The sequence below is a fragment of the Poeciliopsis prolifica genome, unplaced genomic scaffold (assembly GCF_027474105.1).
Source record: "Poeciliopsis prolifica strain line A6 unplaced genomic scaffold, Auburn_PproV2 SCAFFOLD051, whole genome shotgun sequence".
NCBI classification, from domain to species: domain Eukaryota; kingdom Metazoa; phylum Chordata; class Actinopteri; order Cyprinodontiformes; family Poeciliidae; genus Poeciliopsis; species Poeciliopsis prolifica.
This window is the reverse complement of record NW_026562426.1, coordinates 2,115,547-2,136,585: the sequence shown is the minus strand read 5'-3', so window position 1 is coordinate 2,136,585 and position 21,039 is coordinate 2,115,547. Positions and strand designations below refer to the sequence as shown.

At 44.8% G+C, this 21,039-nt stretch overlaps 2 protein-coding genes across 7 annotated transcripts; one reads left to right on the top strand and one right to left on the bottom strand.

The window, feature by feature from the left end:
• Positions 1–386: 386 nt before the first annotated feature.
• On the top strand, positions 387–7,444 carry rab1ba (zRAB1B, member RAS oncogene family a). The gene is made up of 6 exons (XM_055058637.1): positions 387–700; positions 3,192–3,264; positions 3,350–3,445; positions 3,980–4,075; positions 4,195–4,326; positions 4,872–7,444. Exons 1-6 carry the CDS (start codon positions 687–689, stop codon positions 5,064–5,066), a joined length of 606 nt encoding a protein of 201 aa, XP_054914612.1. The 5' UTR covers positions 387–686; the 3' UTR covers positions 5,067–7,444.
• Positions 7,445–8,767: 1,323 nt separating this feature from the next.
• peli3 (pellino E3 ubiquitin protein ligase family member 3) lies at positions 8,768–20,293 on the bottom strand. 6 transcript variants are annotated; one of them, XM_055058692.1, is made up of 7 exons: positions 20,009–20,293; positions 14,005–14,205; positions 12,524–12,653; positions 12,329–12,430; positions 11,100–11,324; positions 10,750–10,938; positions 8,768–9,669 (listed from the first exon to the last, which is right to left on the bottom strand). In XM_055058692.1, the coding sequence occupies exons 1-7, from the start codon at positions 20,257–20,259 to the stop codon at positions 9,070–9,072; spliced, it is 1,698 nt and encodes a 565-aa protein (XP_054914667.1). In that variant the 5' UTR covers positions 20,260–20,293; the 3' UTR covers positions 8,768–9,069. The 6 variants fall into 6 exon arrangements, with proteins under 6 accessions (XP_054914667.1, XP_054914670.1, XP_054914672.1 ...); XM_055058695.1 differs by having other exon boundaries at positions 20,094–20,193; XM_055058697.1 differs by having other exon boundaries at positions 14,005–14,202; positions 20,094–20,184.
• Between the last annotated feature and the right edge of the window lie 746 nt (positions 20,294–21,039).

Sequence of the window (21,039 nt, the reverse complement as noted above, 5' to 3'; positions counted from 1 at the left end):
TATATATATATATATATAGAGAGAGAGAGAGAGAGAGAGAGAGAGAGAGAGAGAGAGAGAGAGAGAGAGAGAGAGAGAGAGAGAGAGAGAGAGAGAGAGAGAAGAGGAAGAGAGAGAGAGAGAGAGAGGTTGAAGAGGAAAATAAACTCCGCCGCCGACACGGCGCCGCTCTCCTTGTCGGCTGACGAATGGAGGAGACCCCGCGTCTTATGACGGCGACCGATGAAAACTCACAGACTATAATATTATCGTCTGCGTGACAACCTCGAACCACCAACTTTATTCAGATATTTTGCGGATAATGATAATTGCGACATTTGTTTTCTGTCCCTCTGTATTGCAGGCGGCTGTTTGCCAGAGGCGCAGTCCACCTCGAAGTGACACATCACCTTTCGTCACTACCGCACCTGCGCAGTCATCCTTAAACCTTTACCAAGCAGCGAACACAGAAAGGCAGGAGAAGAAGAGAAAAATATAGCTTTATACGAGACGGTAGTTGAAATATGTATGCTTAAAAGAAAGATATTTGAAATAATTAAGGTAGGACACACAGAGGTCGGCAGTACAGACGGTTATAAATCATCTAAGTGCCTCAGAATCGAGCCTGCCGTCCAGTCATCTGTTCGGTTTGTCGTAGAGGGAAGGAAGAGTCTGTTCGCCCAAAGAGACGCAGCGCAAGTGAAACCATGAATCCCGAGTAGTAAGTTTCCTCTTTGCCTTTCCTCAGCTGTATGACTGCTACTGCTTTCTGTGTGATGTGCTTTAACGTGGACTAGTCCGAAGAACGCTCGTTTAATGGTCCTGCCGGGAATGTGTCGGATAAACGGGAGCTAGCTTGGCTCCCAGGAACAATGCGGAATGTGTCGGTAATCCTCCGGACGTCACGTCAGGTGACGGCTTCTGTGCCGCTTTGTGTCGGTTCTGCTTCTGCTTCTGGGCCGCTACGAAACGACCTGCCGTGGTGGCAGAATGTTTGGAGAGGACGCTCCCATTTAGCAGACAGAAACTGCTACATGTAGGCAGAGGAAATAGACACACTTTCAGTAATATTTAGTCCTTGCGCAGGTTGCGACCCGGCCACACTTTTCAGAAGCATCAACAGGCGTCATTTCGGCCCGGATCTTTGAAATTGTTCCTTTTCTCGCCCCATTGACCTGACTCTGAAGCACAGAGGAAACTTTTTCAACAGAAACTGCACTCCAAGGTTGTTTTTCTTTTCTTCTTCTTCTTCTTCTCAATTTCCAGCAGACATTAAAAGAGAGAATTTTCTGAAGAAAGGAGGAGACAGACAGTTTGGAGAACATCTTTTTCATTGAAATATGGGACAAAATAACTATTGCACGATACTCCCACCACCGTGCTTGACAGTCACTATTCTGTCGATTTAAAATTCCCACTCAAATATTCTAATCATTTTTGCCTCACCTGATCACATATTCAGAAAACATTTTGTATTTTCATGTTGATTGATGAACTCTTGAGTCAGGTGTGAAGGTCTACGGTTTGGAGCAGATGCTTTTGTCTTGGTCTGAACCCTCCTGGTCCACGGTGGTGAAAACATAAAGCCTTACTGGTTTCCAGTCATATGCAGCAAATGCAGATGTCATGGCATAGTATTATGAAATATTTAACTATCTTCTATTACTCTTCTATTTTACCAAATATTCCAATACTGATGGGGGAAACAAAATACAACAGACAAAACTAAAAATTAAAAAAAAATCACTGGTCACATGATGAAGATTTAAAAGTCAGACAAATCAACCAATTATAGAGTTTGATGAACTGTGGAAATGTAGTTACATAATGCTATTTTCTAGCACAATCAACTGGTAACTGTTGATTCAGCTGAAGGATGAAATTGGATCTCTGTCTCTTTAAGAACTCCTGGTCTGTCTAAAATTCGCCTTCAGGAAGTCATCACAACGTGGCTCCTATATTAACCCTTTGACAATTTTTATCAGCCTTACGCTAATCTTATCCTTACGCTAATATTTTAGAGCTGCTAAGATGCAGCTCTTATAATGAGCTCAGCAGATGTGCAGTTGCACCACGTGTTTGCTAATTGCTGCTGGCTAGTCTGAAGGAGCTAATGGGGAAGTCACAGGGAAGGGCTGCTTTGTGAGACAGAAGCTCTGAACTTTGTTATCTGAGCTTCCACCATTTTGGAAGGCGGGGCTGGGTCCACCCAAGCCTGTTGCACAGCTGAATGCTTACCATGGAGATTAAAGGACTACTCAAACACATATGAAAAAGTGAAGGCAACCCTCCAGATATGTTTTGATGAGGGAATAGCATTATAACATCACATAAAGCTCAGAAAAGTACAGTTTGCATAATATTGCCCCTTTGACGTTTGATACGTTTTTTTTCTATTCATGTTCTTATTTCTGCTAGTGCTGAACTGTAACTGATGGAACTGTCTGGGCAATGACAAACCCCCTGATCTCAGCTTTGGGTTTGCAGTAATAACAGCACCATCCTGTGAAAGAGACGCAACTGGAAACAAATCTTGAAGAGACAGAAAATAATAGTTCCTTACCTGTGTGAAGTGGTGTGTTGGTGATGCATGAGGAATCCTGGGGTTGATTCTGCACCCTGCTGCCTTTCACAGTGTGTCTTGTGTTGCTCTCAGTATACTGCCACCTTTGTATCTGTGGGGGTCTGTTGATGGGAACCAGTCTTCGCTTTAAACTCCAAACTGGAATCAGAGGAAACACACCGAGCCCCACACTGCATGCTGATCAGTGTGTGGCAGCAGCTCAGAGATCCGGAGGACTGCGATGAACTGACTCTGTTTTGCTTGGAAAATGTCTTGAGATGATATTATTTGTTTAGAAGTGACGCCATGTAAACGAACTACATTTATTGTTTAATAAAAAAAAACATCTGTAAAAGCTTTATCTTCCACTGTGCTCTACTGTAACCACTACAGCTAAAAATTACATTAGAATAAGTCAAAATACATATTTTGACTTATTGTACTTGGTCATAATATTACGAACAGTTCTCTGAGCTAAAAGTTGATAGAACTGCTCAAAAAGTGATAGGAACTTTTGTATGAAAAAATAAATAAATGCAATTTATTCTGTTGAAATTTTTAATATATATGTAAATGAATTTCAATTACTTGCCAGGCCCTTATAAGAACATAATTTCCAATTGAAATATTGATGTGTTTTTCTTTTCAGTGATTATCTGTTCAAGCTGCTCCTCATCGGAGACTCTGGAGTGGGAAAGTCTTGTCTTCTTCTGCGCTTCGCTGTAAGTAGTTCTCTGCAGTCTTTTCTTCTTCTGTTGTCAGACGGAGCCTCTCCAGTTCTCCTTCTCTTTATTTCCCTTTGTACAGGATGACACCTACACAGAGAGCTACATCAGCACCATCGGAGTGGACTTCAAGATCCGCACCATCGAACTAGACAGCAAGACCATTAAACTGCAGATTGTGAGTTTATGCACACTAGAAGCTGCTAACCTACTGGAGCATTCCAGCTCCTGGAGTTTGCACAACTAAAACAGTGCGGTATGAAAACATTTATCTGGTTCTAACCGAGCTAAATCTAAAAGAATTATTGTTAAAGGTGATTGCCGTTTAATTGTTAACCATAACTAGTTAGCAGCAGGGTGGGATGTGGCAGGACTTTCCATGTTTCTGTGATTTCTGTTCCACTGGTTTCATCCTGCCCTGCCTGGTGTCTGGTACCGGGACACAGCACAGCCTTTAGATCTTGGGTCTGTTTGTTGACTTCATGGACAAATTGTTAGTTGCAGCTTGAAAATGCCATTGGTCCTTCTCTCACATCAGTGAATGTTTCTGCTCTAACTCCATTTTAGATCTTCTGGTGGAGAAAACAGTGAATGTCACACTGTTTTTGGTTGTTTTTTGGTTGATCCACCATTGCATTTGATTATAATATACAAAATCCACATCATGATTTTATGTATTTTCTTATTCTTGTCTTCTCTCCTGGGTCATCAGTGGGATACTGCAGGTCAGGAGAGGTTTCGAACCATCACCTCTAGTTACTACCGTGGAGCCCATGGCATCATCGTGGTGTATGACGTGACCGACCAGGTGAGTGCAGGAACAGCCTGATGAATGACAGGAAGTTGGAGTGTGGCCAGGCTGTGTCAGTCTATCCTCTTCCTCCTGTTTGAAGCCTTTCAGTTAAATCCGTGCATCACCTTTTTCAGGAGTCTTATAACAACATCAAGCAGTGGCTGCAGGAAATCGACCGCTATGCCAGTGAAAACGTGAACAAGCTTCTGGTGGGCAACAAGTGTGACCTCACTACTAAGAAAGTGGTGGACTATACAACAGCCAAGGTACAGCCTGTTTCTGATGGAAACTGTGGATGCAGCTGAATGGTTGATTGAGTTTGACAACAGGAAGTTGTATTTTCTTCTCAGGAATAAAAGATGTAGGTTTTATAATTTATTACTGTTATGGCTTTGATGTACTCCACAGTGAAACTGATCACTGTGCTGGTGAAGCAGTCAGGGTTGATATTTATGCCGTCTCATAAAGCAGGGGTGTCAAACTCCAGTCCACAAGGGCTGCAGTTTTCAGACGTGCCGCAGGTATAAAACACTGGAATGAAATGGCTTAATTACCTCCTTCTTGTGTAGATCAGTTCTCCAGAGCCTTGCTAATCACCTAATTATTCTATTCAGGTGTGGGGCAGCAGAGGCACATCTAAAAGTTGTGGGGCGGTGGTTTGACACCTGTGCTGTAAAGGGTTATTGGGGGTGAATATAAATCTTGAGTGTGTAAACCCAGCTGCTGCTGCAGCTTCTGCTCTCTGTCTGAAGGGGGCACTATCTGCACCGGTCCCCTTTATGTTTCATCTTCTTCTTCCTCTTCCTGGCAGGAGTTTGCTGACTCTCTGGCCATCCCCTTCCTGGAGACGAGTGCCAAGAACGCCACCAACGTAGAGCAGGCTTTCATGACCATGGCGGCTGAGATCAAGAAGCGCATGGGGCCGGGGGCCACAGCCAGCGGCGACAAGCCCAACCTAAAGATTGACAGCACCCCAGTGAGGCAGTCTGGAGGTGGCTGCTGTTAAGGGACCCATGCCCTCGCTCCACCAACCCCCACATCTCTTGTGAATCCCTCTTTCATGTTCGTTCTTCCCTTTCCCTCACCTTCATCATTTCATCACTTTAACCCCCCTGACCTCTGCCACTCCCTCCCCAGCCTGCCTTCTTGGCCCCGCCTTCCATTTAGCACCCTTGAGCATCAGAGAGGGTGGAAGGTCAGGCAATGACCCCTCTGGGTGCTGATCTGATGGAAGCATGGTGGAAGGTTCCAGAGTCTGCAGTGATGCGTTCTGCTCAGAGGACAGAGGATTGTTACAGGGAAGGCTGGTTCACTGAGAGACTTCACCTGTTCCTGCTCACACACTATTGTCCAGTTAGAGTTAAAAAGACTGAAGTCAAGTTTCTTCACCCCCCTCACCTTCATTCCCACCCGGTTCAGTCCTGGGAGGATTTCCCCTTCTGCTGTTGCTTTCTGACTGTAATCATCACACAAGTTCCCCGTTAAGGCTCCAGATGGCGCTCTCTCTCAGGCAGCCTCTTCGTTATCTTCCTCCTAGCCTGCTGTACAAACATTCATTTCCAACATTTGGGGCCTTAAATGTCTACTGACATCTCAACTCATGTTTTAGCTACATGCTAACATCCTTCCTCAGTCTATATACTGACAGAGGAGTATACACACTGATCCAGGTGGTCCACCTGGAGAGTTGGGGTCAACTGCGGTAAAACCTTGACCTTCAGTGTTCAGAGTACACCTCTGAACTGGGCCTGGGCGGATAAGGATGGTGCCATCCACCCGTATCCGCCCAGGCCCAGTGGAGACTGGAACCTATGACATTAGCTTTTCCTTCATGACTGAACATCGAGACACTAAGTGTTTCTGTCAGCAGGTGGCGTTATTCCTTATAGAGTAGAGCATTAGAAGAAGGGGAAGCCCTTCATCGGCTTGATTGTTGTTGGAGTTTTGTTTATCGGTCCAATAAGATTTATGGATAACACGTGAAGCTACAGATGCATCCGCAGTTGTGTTGCCGAGACGACCTCTCCGACTCAGTTGTTTGGGTCACAGCTGTTGAACCATCGTCAAATGACCTGTGATCGTTTTGAAAAAACAGCATGATAACTATTCACGCTCATTCACATGTGTATCATTTAGAGTTCAGTTATCTTTGGCAGCCAGACCTTCCTATTTCACTTCCAGCTGCCCACCTTTTGCTGGTTAATATTAGATGCATCACACTTTTGTCTAATCTTGTTGGATGATGATCATTATCTGGAGGTGATCCACCTGGAGAGTTTCAGTCTGTTGTTGGAAGGTTTAACAGCAAGGCCTGAGGACCGAGGAGGAGTTTGAACAGACCGGAGGACATTCCAGCTGGACTCACCAGTTCTCTCTCTCATGTTGGTATTGCAGCATCAGAGGGTCTGTTTCCAAGCCAAGAGCTCAGCAATGTTAGAACTGATAGCCATGTCTTAGTGGACTTTAGGGGAACCAGAAGGGGGGAACCGGCATTCCTCTGCAATAAGTGAACTGTCTTCTAGCAGCACTGATCCTCCTGCTGTAAACTAGAACTGGAGGTTTTCTGCCGTTGTCCTCCAGATCTCCCGTCTCCTTCTCTTAGTGGTTGTGATGCTGTTGGCTTCATCCTTGGCAACTTCCTCTGTAGTTTCAGGGACTGACTGGTCTTGGCTTGCTGACCGGATATGAACTCCCTGATTTCCCCTCCCCTTCCGTCCCACAGCTGGCACAACCCAGAAACACCCGGACGTAGGAGACCCCTAGTGGTCAAAGGCACCAACTGCTCTGGTTTAGCGCTGTTTCTGGCCGCCTGTCACCATCTGGGGTGGGGTTTCTGTCAGGTTGAATGAAGCTTGAGCAGTCAGTGGGTACCCCTCCCCATCACAGCATCATGCCGTTCTCACATGTAGATGCACAACTAGAAATCATGAATAAAACTTTGTCTAACTCTCACACATGGAAGTTTGGGCTTTGATTCCATGTCTTTATTTTCAGCCAGTCTTTGTATTCTTGGCTGCTGGTTTTGGTGTATTCATTGAATCCTATACTGTTCACTGAATGGAAGGGGGGGTTTAATAGAAAGCGTGGGGGGTTTACTCATGAATGTGGTCTGCATTTACTTTTTCATTTTTACTTTTCACTTTGGATTATTTTGGTTAAGGGGGTATTCTGTGTTGTTTGCACAATTCTTTATTGCTTTTTAATAGTTAAATGCAGCAAGGGCACTCATTAGACGGTGTTGGTTCAAAAACACCAGGTAATAGCTGTTGTCATTTTTTTGTCTTGTTTGGCTTGTCCCCTTTGGTTTTGTCTTACTGCAGAGTTTGATCATGTTTCTTTCTGTACATATTAAAAAGATGTATGTAATAAAATTCTGAAAAACGATGACTGGAAATCAAGTCTGAACTCTAACTGTGTGTGGGTCACAGGAGGGTCCCTGTCACTGATGTCCTTGCTTTGTTCTGCCTGGAGTCGCTCAGCTGTGTGCAGGGGGCGTCTCCTCTGTGAATTACTGCTGACATGGCAAATAAAACAGGACATTTCTCACTTTTGCTCCCACTGCTAAGCACGACTGTCATCCAGAACCAGACTTCATGGCCTTAAAAATCCTGTTCACATTAGATATATGGAAGGGCATAAGTTGGAACAATATCAAGCTTTAAGAGTCGTGCGCTCGCTCTCCTCCTGCAGGGGGTTAAGGGGGGTGCAGGTGACCTTCAGTTATTTTTAGTAACACAGGATAACAAGCTGTGTCACATGTTATGACACAGCTTGCACACAGGTACTCCCTGCACACAGATTATAATATGGGGTCCCGATTGTAAAGTTACATAGTAAAAAACTAACAGCAATATGTTGGTTTATGCAGCCTGTGTTGATTTAGTGTGTGTGTGTGTGTGTGTGTGTTTGTGTAAACCCAGCTGCTGCAGCAGCTCCTGGTGGAACTTGCTCTCAGTCTGAAAGGGGCGCTGTCTGCACTGTTTCCCTTTATGTTTCATTAGGAGAAAAAAACGGGTTCATTTTTCAAAGTTATATTTCAATCGTGCTATTAATACATTTATAAATGTCACAGCTCCAAATAATTAATTCACAAGATAAATATTTAGTTCGCAAGCTAAATATTTAGCTGTAAGATCATAATGTAACATTTAATTTGCAAACTAAAAATTGTATTTACTAACCCACTGATTAGCTTGTGAATGAAATATTTAACTAACTTTTTTTTTTTATTAAATCTGGGTTCCTTTGAAAAATGAACCTAATTTTTTTTTCTCTTATGATAAGTTAACCAAAATATTGCTATTAATTTATGTACCTTGACAACAGGCACCACATACAGCAGGGCTCAAAGACAGAAATCTGAACTTACTGTTTACAAAGTGAGACTCACCATAATTAGTTTGTGAATGCTGGTGGAAATATCTAAGCCCAACAGAGTCCCATTCCTGACTGAAACAGCAGCCATTGAAATGGAAGCAACAGTGTAACAGTGTAGTAGTTTCTGAAAAACAAAATCATAATTTTTGTCACATAAGATGGGGATGTTCCAGTATGCCGAGTTCTGTTACACCATCATTTTTCTGAAGCCCCTTCAGGTTTGACATTCTGGTCTCTGTTTTGGACCGGGTTACTTCATCCAGGCAGTCTGCCTCAGTGGACCCACTGACTCAAGGGTAGCACAGAGCAAATGATATTAAAAGACCATGATTCAATTCAACACTATTTATTTACATTTTCTCCAGACAGCTCTTCCATTCAAAGCCTTGGCATCTACTATTGCTTTTAGTTTTATCACGGAAGGAGTCATCTTCCTGTACATCAGCGCATTCACATTTTTGCTCAAGAACACAGTCCTTAGTCACCAGTCATTCACTGAAGTCCTTCATCATGGGAGAGGCTCCTGTGTGTGTGTGTGTGTGTACGTGTGGGTGTGTGTGTGTGTGTGTGTGTGTGTGTGTGTGTGTGTGTGTGTACGTGTGTGTGTGTGTGTACGTGCGTGTGTGTGAGCCTCAGTCGACGGGCCCCTGGAAGATGAGTTTGACGTGGCCCTGCTCCCCCGTCAGCCAAGTACCGCAGAAGGGACAGGCAGCGTGGAAGGCATGCGTGCCGTGGGGCAGCGGGATCTGGCTCCACCCCCCTACTGTCTTTTCAGAGCACACATGGCCACAGGGGCAGAAGGCATGTGTGGGGGGGCCGGCATCCAAGTACAATCCGCCCTCACAGCCTAACCACAAAGGCACATAGGGGCCTACCCTCCTGCACATTGGACACTCTCTCTCACCAGTGCCGGCTGGTGCTGTGCCCCCCGGGCTGGTGAGCCCTTTCTCCTTGCGATAGCCCCAGTTGTGGTATCCGTGCACGTGGCCACAGTTGACGTAGACCCAGGGCTGCTTCTTGTCGACAATCTCGCGCTGGGCCAGGCTGGGGAAGGCCAGGGTATTGAAGCCGACGGGGCACTGGGGCCGAGCGGCGTTCAGCTCCTGCCGAAGGGACTCCAGCTGCTTGAGGGTGGGAATGTGGCGCAGTCCGGCAGGGGTCCGCCAAAGCAGGGTGGCCCCACACAGGTCGATGAGAGAACCGTCCTGGAGAGTGTTTGACTCGTTTTCAACCTGAAACAAGACCAGAGGAAGACAAAGAGGTAGAAAAACATTGTTAGAAAAGAGCATCAATGTCTGATTTCCTGTTCCAACACCAATAATCTTCTTAATCTTATCCATGCATTGTCCGAAAGGTGTTTAGGGTTGTTCTGGTCAACTCAGTTCAGATGCATCTTTTCAAGGTCTGCATTATAAACTACAGTTATGGTCACAGTTATTCGTAACTCTGGCAGATTTAAAGTAATCTTTGATTTGACCAACATGTTGGTTTTAACTCAGTATTAATGTTTTGCAGACGTTGAGGGCAATAAAGATTAGGGTGATAGCACAGAGACCTTCCAACTGCTTGGAGCTAATTACCAAGAATAAATGATTGAAAACACACAAGGAGGGTTTGATTACTGTGAAATCAACAATTTATGACACGCAATTTAAAAAAAATGTGAATAGAAACTAATAGAATATGATTAAAAATTTTCTGATCAGAATCAAACTTCTTGGTTGAATAGAAATAATTATGAATGATTTGGGGCTTTTATATATATATATATATATATATATATATATATATATATATATATATATATATATATATATATATATATATATATATATATATATATATATATATATATATATATATATATATATTCATAGATATAATTAAGGTCTTGTTCTCTGTTTGCTTGTGAATTGTAATAAAGTTTCTTTTGGTGATTTTTCAGTGAAAGCTTCTTCTTCTCTGTGAGGTTTTTCACTTCATGTTGGTTCCTGGTTCTTCACACTGAGGAGAACTGAACTCTTGTTTCCAACTTCAGCCAGCAGGTGAAGAACATTTCACCCCTGACCTCTGACCCAAAGCACAAGTGGTTCCTCCATTTAACTCGCGTCTAACTCCGTGTATGCAAACATTTGAGCTCAAAGAAACGAATCACTTATGTTTTGTTGTGAATGAAAACGAATGTGCTGATCAGAACTGAAATTTCCATCTGAGATCATTTCAGCAAGTGAGAAAAAAACTGTTTTTCTAAAGTGTGTCTGGTTTTACACGCACAGTTAATCAGAGGCAGTGGTTTGTTTTCGTCATCTCACCAGTTTCCCCCTCTGCTGGGCTGAGCGCGTCTCCCTCAGGGCGAACACGTTGCCACACACTGAGATTTCCCTCCACACACCTGGAGCAGGTTCAGACACAAACTCTCCGGCCGGGTGCATCACCAGAACCCCGTTGGTGGTGAGGCCGTCCATCAGGCCGTCTGAGGTCCTCCATTTGGCAGCCCGTTCCTGACATTTAACACACACACATATAGCTAAAACCATAAATGTTGCTGTTCCCTTTATATGTTGAACATAATTCAAACTTTGGCAATGAGCAGAAATATTCAGATATCTAAAAACAGATATTCTTTGACTTCTGCTATACCAGATGAAAGGCAGAAACTGACCCCTAGGAAGATGTTTTTGGAGGAGTCGAAGCCAGCAGCGTAGATGCGGGCCGTGTAGGGAGCGCTGCGTTCACACATGATGCGACAGGCGTAGCGAGAGATGGTGCTTTGGGCTGACTGACCTCCACCACCGCCTTCCCCTGCTGCACCCGCACCGTGACCGCTGCTGCCGCCTGCCGTGTCCGTGACCACAAAGTCGATCATGCTCTCTGTAGATCTGCCGATCTGAGAGAAGCCAGGCAGAGGTCGATGTCATCACAGAGACAAATTCATCACGACCGAAACATGAAGCGGCAGCAGGGGCTTGAGGTTCCGCTATGGAGGAGCCGGACCTGGTGGCTGGCTTCGCCCAGGCAGCCCACTACGCCTACATCACTGTTTCTGCTTTTACTTTACACCTTCATTGATCACATGGAAAAAGTACTCAGAACTAGTTGTCTAAATAATCGTTATTTTGACATAACTGATACTAAAAATTGAATTAAAAAATACATATTTGTGTGAAAATCGTCATAAACTGGCGCAGTCACTGCAAAAACACAAAGTCTGATCGGGTATTATCTAGTTTCTACCACAAATACCTTAGAACACATGAAGTAAAATGAACTTTTCAGCAAGAAACTGGAGCTTGGTTAAGTGAGTTATTCCTTCAAAAAAATTCTAGTTCCATTCTCAGATTATTTCACTTATAAGAAGACATTTTCCCCAGGTTATAGATCGAATAAAGTGAAATAAGTGACGGTGGGAACCCGCCTGACCTGCTGGTGTTGGTCAGATGTGGCTGTAGTCCTTTACAGTGCAGCTACTGATTACATCCAGATACGAGAAAACCCCCCCAGCTTTTATGAGCTTTATCCATGTTTGTTTTGATACACAGTTTATTTTAGTACAGAATGGCTCTTTGTTTGGACCTGCATGGTGGTGCCGTTGGTTCTGGTTCTGTGTTCCAATCTTTCTGCAGGTTTGAGGGTTTTCTCAAGGTACTCTGACTTCCTCCTGCAGTCCTAAAAGGTAACTGTTTAACACACACACTCGACCCCTCATGTCTTTGAAGCATGTAAGTGTGTTTATGGACATTCTAACAGGATTAGTTCTGCTTTCGATTCTGTTTTCTGAATGGAAACGCTACATCTGGTCGACCTGTTGTGGGATTATTTTAAAAGAAAATAAAATTCTCAGGTTTGTGTGGAGGATAGGAAGTGTGTGTGTGCGTGTGTAGAAGAACCTACTTGAAACATATCTGTGTTGATGTCATGTGTGTACTCCACAATGACAGAGTGGCTCCGTGACAGTGTGTAGGAGATGCTGTGCTGGCTTTTGTTGCTGAGAGCCTGCCAACAGGAAGGTCAAAGGTCACTGCATGGTCTTGTGATGTGTCCCACTGATATTTCTTTGGTGGAGAAAGAACATTTTAGGGTAACTACCTTTGACACCAGTGGTGTTGAGACGTTGTGGATAACATCCGGTTTGACCCCGTTGGCTTTCGGTCTCTTATAAAGGGCAAGGCGACTTCTTCTACGACCTTTGTCACCATTTGCCAGTGACCCATTGTGGCTGGGAGGAGTAAGAACAAGAGATTTGCTTTAATGATAATACGTGATACTACCATTGAGTTCAGTTCAATGGTAGTTTATTAATATAGCACCAATTCACAACATATCTCAAGCCATTTCACAGAAATATAGTCATCAGTCCAAACTGCAAGCTTTCACCCTGTGTCAAACAAAAAGCTATTTGAGTTCAGACTGTGGGAAACTTAAATAACTTAAATCAAAATAAATCAGGGTGTTATGTTGTCTGTCCATCGTTTCCTATTTATGCACATGATTTAGACTTCAAGGTTTAATATTTTGTTTCTCTGCATAATCATAGAAATGCTACAAACGAGGTCAAATTAATCCTCAAACTTGCTAAACACAGTGATTCTGTTACAACATGCTTCCACTACGGAAACAAAACAATAACAATCTAAAGAAAGACTTATGAGAAAACCATCATCACTTCTACTGAATATGTAATATTATATAATTCCTGCCAGATATGATGCAGTGTGAATTTGTCTCTGGGTATCAGAGTAACGTATCCACCCAAAGTCCAAAGTCACACACATCAGGTTAGTGGCAGCAGATCCAAACACCATGCAGGAATTCACTTCATGGATCCTTTTCTGTCTTTCCCAGTTTCTGCTCCCAGTCAGCCCAGTCAGCCCAGAGCTCAGCACTCCCTTCAGTTTAATCTAAACCCAAAACTCATTTTAGTGACATTTTATTCGAAGGGATGTGCATAAGACTGCCATGACATCTGTCATGAACATGAAGGAGTCTTCATGAATGTTTGACTTTTGTTATGAAGTGTCATTCAGTAAATAATTACAATTTTAATGCAACGTTGACACTTTCAATCGACTTTTAATGAAATTTTTTAGTGCAACTTTGCGTTCAAACATTCAACTTTGCATTAAAAGCATTAAAAGTGAAATTATTTACTGAATGACACTTTATGACAAAAGTCATAAACATTCATGAAGACTCCTTCATGTTCATAACAGACGTCACATTATGTTTATGACACTGTCATGTCAGTCTGACCCTCATTTCCAATCCTGTTTGAAGAAAATAGTTGCTGCCACTTTCAGCTCCACTTCCCGTCCTCATCAGGTCTCACTGCCATCAAACTCATACATGAAATATAATTAATGACACGTATGATAATGTTATCACAGACTGAACATTCCCACTGAGCTGCACAGGGTTTCATCAGGATCTCACAGCATCCTGTGAGGAGATCGGTCTGGTTCTGGGAGCCCAGTCTCACAGTAACTTGGACTAGTCAGCCACTCAGACTCGACTCAAGAATTAGTCACGAGAAAAAGCGTTTGGTGAAAGTGTCCGCTGCACGACCTCACCCCAGGATGATGAGCTCGCCGTACTTGATGGGCTCCTTGTCCTCAGAAATGACTCCGTCGTGTGGCTGTGAGCTGGAGCCCAGAGGAGGGGAGGGCTGGCTCTTGTTGCAGGACGGGCGCAGCTCCAGAGATGGGGGGGGACACAGCGCCTCTGAGCTGCCCTTCAGTACCATGCCCACCGGCCACAACTGGGGCTCGCTGCTGAGGAGCGGGACACAGAGACGGTCACAAAATGATTCTTCCTTCTTCTGAAACACTACAAGCCTCTTCACACACTCTGAATTCAACTGCAAATGCAAATGAGAACAACATGATCATGATAGGAACAGCAGCGGGACCTTCTGTCCTACACACACACACACGCACGCACGCACACACACGCACCCACGCACACACACGTTACTGAGACACCTGGCTCCTCTGACTTCAAGTTTGAGAGTCAAAGCTCAGTCCATGTGTCTGCAAACAGATTCTGCTCTGAATGTCCAACACTATTAATAATCAGAAGTGGGCAAGACCACCTACACATGGAAAACAGAGCATCACAGAGCTCACGCTTTGTTCTCTCTTTGAAGAGGTTAGGTAACCATCCTGGGAATGTTAACGGCACATCCCAAATTTGGGCTTCCTCTTTGTTTTCTAATTCCCGGTCAGCGTTGAGAAACATTATTCTGAAGCCTTCAGGTAGAACCAGAAACACTAATAAAGGAGGTTTTAGACATGTGGTTTTACTTCAGAAAAACACAGAGGATATGGACGAATGAAACCCACCTCTAAATAAAAGAAAACAGGGGAATTTACTGATACATTACATTATATAATTAACAGTGGATGATTTGCTGGGCTTTGAAAGATAAATATTGAGTAGCAAATAACCAAGAAACTAATAGGTTGTTGTTCAAACATAAAATGATTTTTATAATGAGGCGCAGTGTGTGTTAACAGTGATATGGTGTCACAACCTGACAGCTTCGTACTCTTCAGACATACTTCCTCATCCTGAGGCAGCAGGTTGAGGATCCCACATGTTCTTCAGTCAGAACTTTGACTCTGAACCGTAACGTGAAGGTCTTCTGGACTCAGGCAGAACAAGATGGCTGCCTGGAACAGAGCAATGCTTTAGGTTTACTGCGTCAGTGGCATTATTCCTCCTCGTGTTTTGCGAAGTCAGGGCCTGATCCGAAACATCTGGATTCCGTCAGAGCCAACACCAGGGCCAACAGAACCTCCGTTCAGCCCAGGAAGCATCACTGGATCCCTGGGCGGAGAGCCGGTGAGGGCTGAGGGATCTCTGGCCGTAACCACAGCAAAGAGCTCAGCAGAACAGACACCAAGAAACGAAGGCACTGAAATCTACATTTGTTTTTCTGCTCTTGATGCGATTCTAACAGGAAGAGGCCAGGCATCCTGAAATCAGACATCATCTGCATCTGCAGGCACTAACAGTAACTTCACTTTACAGCGATCGCTCAGACTAAGCGTGTATGTGGCGACAGTGGAGAGGAAAACCTCCACTCTAACAGGAAGAAACCTCCAGCTTTAGAATCAGCTTTTCAGGACTGTGGAAGAAAAACAGCATGCAGAAGAATAAAAACCGTCTCCAGTAGAGCTTATCGTAAAGAAAGCTTCAGGTCCAGATCAGATCAGAACCCTGTTCTGAATCTGAACTGACCGCAATAGTAACCTGAAGCCGTCGCTGGACCTGGACTGTGGCCCATGAGGCCCATGAGGTCCATGATGCCCATGAGGTCCATGATGCCCATGAGGTCCATGAGACCCATGAGGTTCATGAGGTCCATGATGCCCATGAGGTCCATGATGTCCATGAGGTCCATGATGCCCATGAGACCCATGAGGTCCATGAGGCCCATGATGTCTATGAGACCCATGAGGTTCATGAGGTCCATGATGCCCATGAGGCCCATGATGTCTATGAGACCCATGAGGTCCATGAGGTCCATGATGCCCATGAGGTTCATTAGGCCCATGAGGTCCATGAGGCCCATGAGGTTCAGCTCTGGTGGGGAAAAAAAGAAACAGAAAAGCTTGAATCCGTCTTTGGACAGAAATGATCAAGGAAGAGAAGAAGAGGAAGTGTATGGGTGTGTGTGTCCAGATTTTGGCAGGTTGATGGATTGCCTCTTCCATGCCCACCCATATTCTAACGAAGCCAGAGTCCCACTGTGTGGGCAGGAAGCGACAGACGTGGATAAGCTGTCTGACGGAGGAAGAGGAGAACAGAGAGGAAGAGTCTGCAGAAGCACAGAGGAGGAAGGTGAGCTCTCGCTCAGAAACACAAAGATCATCTGGAGAACATGTAGATCCTTTTCATGTGATTTAAATGGATTTATTTCTGTTCGCATCACTTCCTGCTTCATTTCCAAACACGATCTTCCTGCCATCTCCACCCACAGCACCACCTTCACAGCACTCAGCATTCACGGCTGCTGCTTCTGTTGAAGAAAGAACTGAGTCTAGAAGCATAGATCTAGATTTACTGTTCTGACCCTCCCTTATGGTTCCACATAAGCTTTGTTCATTAGACAATTGGCCAGTGGAGCCACTGCTCCTCTGCATCAAAAGGAGTTGAGTTCTGATCCTCCTCCATCTATCTCCACTCTGATAGATGGAGAGTTTAGCTTAACATAGCAATCCAGTTCATGTCATTAATATAAATCAAACGTATCTCTATGTCTTCACTTAGCTTAATAAAAAAAAACATCATCAATCTCCATGATATGAATATAAATATGATCTTCTTGTGTAATCCAACCTGTGATGCAGAGATGAGGCGTCTTCAGTCGTTTGTCCTAAAGCTCATATCTACCTCCGATTTTGTACACAAGGCTTCTTCTGAGTGGGTGAGAGCAGTTACTAGTTTCACTCCATTAAAATCAGGACTGGAGGGCTCTCCACTATCAGAACCCTCCACTATTTCTGCATCTATGTCATCAGTGCAAATGGCAACATGGGGGGAAAAAATGTTCAATTTGAGTTTCGCAGTCTGAAGGAAACTTTTCCATCTCAAAAATACAATTACAATTCCTCCTGATAATGATCAGGACTCATCTGTTATTAACATTAAAGATTGGTTAGATTTACTCTGATTTACCTTTCCATGCAAATCATTTACTGTGAAACTGAACATGTTGAGTGGATCTGATTCTGATCACAGTAGCTGACTCTTGTAAAAGTAAAGTGCTACAGAAGATAAAACTCTAATATATCTAGTAAGTATTACTCTGCACTCAGGCTCAGGGTGTGTTTTGTAGTGCAGTTCCACGAGGGAGGAAGACAAACCGGTGCACCTCAGTGGTTTGACTGGCCGTTAGCTTCCAGGAAACATTCTGAACTCTGCTCTCTTTATTCAAGCAATGTGATGTACTGCAAGGAAATTCCACCTTTTCCTTGCAGTACATCAAGGAAAAGGTCCTTTATGGATCCAGCTAATATTTTTCACATTACAGATCATCATCCTGTCTCCTAGCACCTGCCTCATTGTAACCAGGCCAAGTGGGAAAGGTAGAAGGAATCAGAGGTAAAAAGGAGGAGATAAATGTGTCATCTTCAGGAACAAATGATCGGTTTGTGTTTTGTGAGAAATGAGCGTTAGCGTCAACAAAACCTGCACAGCTCTTCTCCTTGTGTGGAAGAATTTCTCGTTTTTTTGTCATCGTCTGTGTTTTCTGCCATCAGTCTGAGCTTTAAGTGACCACACAAGAAAGGACAGCTGCACGATTCACACAGTCCGTCGTGTGACAGCGTCTGTTGACGCCTCGGTCCACTCCTTACTGGACCAGACGCTCCAGCACTCCGCCTGCTGCCTCAGACACAGAACCAGCGGAGGAACCTTCTGTGCTCTGCCCAAGTTTTCAGGGTCAGAATTTCAGGGCTGCACTGCAGCAAACGTTAGCTGCTGTGTTCCCAGAGGAACCTCCGCCATCATTCCACTTCCACAGCGGGACGGTCGGGGCAACAAGTCCGAAACCGGTGAGGCAAGCTGACATGATCAGATCAGATTCAACTGCACTGTGAAGCAGAACTAGAGGGATCTGAATGAAAAGGAACACTCTGTTACAGTCTGCAGTGCTGAGGGTGTAACAGGTTGGCACATAATAGAGAAAATGTGGACTGACTGAATGGATGTGTAAAGGTGTTGTTTTTTCCAAGGTGGACTGAGATCATCACTGAAGAATCAGATATACAAGTTTTACTTTAAGCGTTCATAAATACACAAGGTCAAAAGTATACATACGTCCCAGTTAAAATTAACAAATCTTCTGCAGCCGTCATCTGCTGCTGGTCGAGTTCAAGTTAATAGAAATTGATTTATTTCCTGTTGGTCCAGTTGAGCTTCCCTGAAGTGTTTGTTGTCCTGCTCTTTGTTTTCCATTTCAAACCAAAAAAAAGAAGAAACAGTTTAGATGAGAGAGGCTGGAGGATTTGCACACTTTGTGGAACGACCCAGAAAGACTTGCAGCAAAACAACCCCACAGCATGATGCTGCCTTCATGCCTCTATGTTTATCTAAAGAGGTCCAGCAGACTGCATCGTATTCATACCCTTCCTTCCTAATTAACAAATACAACAGTGGATAGTTGATTGCATTAATCCCTCATACAGCACAAGGATTGTGTACTCTCCTGTAACAGGAGGAAACCTCCAGCAGAACCAGAACCTGGATCAGTGTGAGCTGCAAACAACTGGGTGTTTGAGAAGGCAGAGCGCACCCACAGAAACCACAGAACACTGATCCAGGATCCACTGAAACAGCCCGCTAGTTAGTGGTTTCATTAAAGAAGAGCAACACAGCCGAACTGTTAGACTCTATAGAACAACCCATCGCATCAAGCTACATGAAGGCAGCATTCACTACTTTCATGCCTTTGTCCTGGAGACACATTATGTTCACAGCAACAGCTCTGACAGTTATGGAGCAAGGAGACTAAATGTTTAGCTAGCTCAGAGGTAAATATTTAGCCAACATGCTAATTCACGTGCAAATAAGTGGCCCTGGACTGTCAAAATAAAAACCGTTCATTTTATCACTATTATTACAGCGTGACGTCACAAGCGCCCCCCATTAAGAAAGCAGCTCAGCTTGCTTATGCCTGAGGCCGACATGGAAGCCAAAGACCCGTGAAGAGTAGCTCACAGCACCATGAACTGGTGACCCTGAACGCATCACGTTATCCTGTCAGAGACGGAATTGTCTAGAATGTAATGACGGGAGGTTCTGGTGGAGATGGAGACCCGCAGCAGCCAGAACCACGGCTCTGGGTCTCTGGGAGCCAGTTTTTGTTTCCTCCCAACAGGACCCGAGTCATTACTCAGCAAACCGGGCTGTTTTGGAGCAGGAGCACAAGAAGCTGCCGCTACCTTGAATCTGCCATTTTGAGCGGCCTCTCCTCCTCCATCCACCCTGGAACCATCTAGAAGACAGGAAGCACCTCAGCAGGCCGCGAGTGCGCCACGCGAGGGAGGTGAGTTTCGTGTGAAAGAGAGTCTCTTCTCCACCTATTGTTCCCGCCTGCGGCGTCCGGCTGCGGCTCGCCTGTTCCCATGACGGCCTCCCGCTTCCTCCTGCTCAGAAACACAGTCGGACTGGAACCAAAAGGCCGGACGAAAAGCAAACAACCACAACCGGAAACCGACAACACTTGTTCTGCCTCTCGGTGGAGAAATGGAGCGGGGATGCTGGAGACGTGCGCATCACACACACACTTACACACACTTACACACACACACACTTACACACACACACTTACAGCACACCCTGAGGCAAACAACACACAGCTGATCAGCCATACATACTGACGATGATGATGATAATGATGATGATGCAGAGGTTCCCAGTCCTGCTTCAGATCTCAGCCATCACTGATACAGACAGAGGATGGAGGAACAGCAGCCCGCCAACAAAGAGCAGACACCAGCCTCCATCACCTCCACCAGCCTCCATCACCTCCACCAGCCTCCATCACCTCCACCAGCCTCCTCTTACCAGTAGGAAAACACACAAACACGCTCAGTCTTCCTGCTCCTGCGATCATTCTGAAGACATAAAGCCCCCAGCCCGGGGTCCGTACCAGCTGTCTGCCAGGGGAGATCCAGTACCGGTTCGGTTCTGTGGGATTCCTTCTGCGGGTAGAAGAGAAGGCAGGCTCCTGCACAGACTGGATCAACGCGAAGCAGAGTGAGGAAGGATGAGAGGCGGAGGAGAATCAGGGCGTCAGGCGCGTCATCGCCTCCCATCAGGAGACACGTCCGCTGCTCCCGGATGTTATCAGACAGCCAAACCCCTCCTTCCTGCTCTCTCTCTCTCTCTCTCTCTCTCTCTCTCTCTCTCTCTCTCTCCTCGCCTCTGACATCCATCCGGGATGACTAATGGCGGAAAACACCGAGCGAGCAGCGGGGCGTTTAAAGAACCGTCCGCAAACATCGGTGAAGGTCCGCAGTTCCATCATCTAACATCCCTCTCGACCCACCTGCCCTCCTGACTGCGACCTCAGAAAAAGACGCGTCAGACAAGAAACGGGCATAGCCGAGAACTAGACACACACACACACACGCACCGTTTTACTGACTGACAGGTTAAGATCTGGTGAGTTTATTCTACAGATGCACTGATGTGAAAATTTGCCCTGATATTGATATCCAATCATTTTTTATTGCCGTTATGGCCCATTACCAATATTTGCCTACTTTATGTTCCACAACCCTTTCGAACACTAAATATTATCTTGTTAATTGCTCTCGGACATCCGGGATCATCTTTCACTGTAAATAAAATATTCCCAGGAATGGACATCAGTCTGGATGGCTGGAAGATTCTGTTGGACTGACTCCATGACAAAACTGAAATGAAAGTTTGTTCTGGCATAAAACTCCAGTGAAAACTCATCATAATCTCTTAAGTGTCATTTCAGAGAATTCAAACTAGAATTCTATTAAACAAATTTCATTTTAGCACATTTAACCCCCCTTCCCATGTTGAGAGGGTTTCTGGATGTGAAATATCCACCATGTGCAGAT

Bases quoted from the DNA above. Each gene is read 5' to 3' on its own strand.
- rab1ba (XM_055058637.1), top strand. The intron at 3,446-3,979 runs GTGAGTTTATGC...CTGGGTCATCAG, and splicing joins AGACCATTAAACTGCAGATT to TGGGATACTGCAGGTCAGGA. The intron at 4,076-4,194 runs GTGAGTGCAGGA...CACCTTTTTCAG, and splicing joins TGTATGACGTGACCGACCAG to GAGTCTTATAACAACATCAA.
- peli3 (XM_055058692.1), bottom strand. From the start codon at position 20,259: ATGGGAGGCGATGACGCGCCTGACGCCCTGATTCTCCTCCGCCTCTCA. The intron at 11,325-12,328 runs GTAGGTTCTTCT...GGCTTCTCTCAG, and splicing joins TCAACACAGATATGTTTCAA to ATCGGCAGATCTACAGAGAG. The intron at 10,939-11,099 runs GTCAGTTTCTGC...GTTAAATGTCAG, and splicing joins CCAAAAACATCTTCCTAGGG to GAACGGGCTGCCAAATGGAG.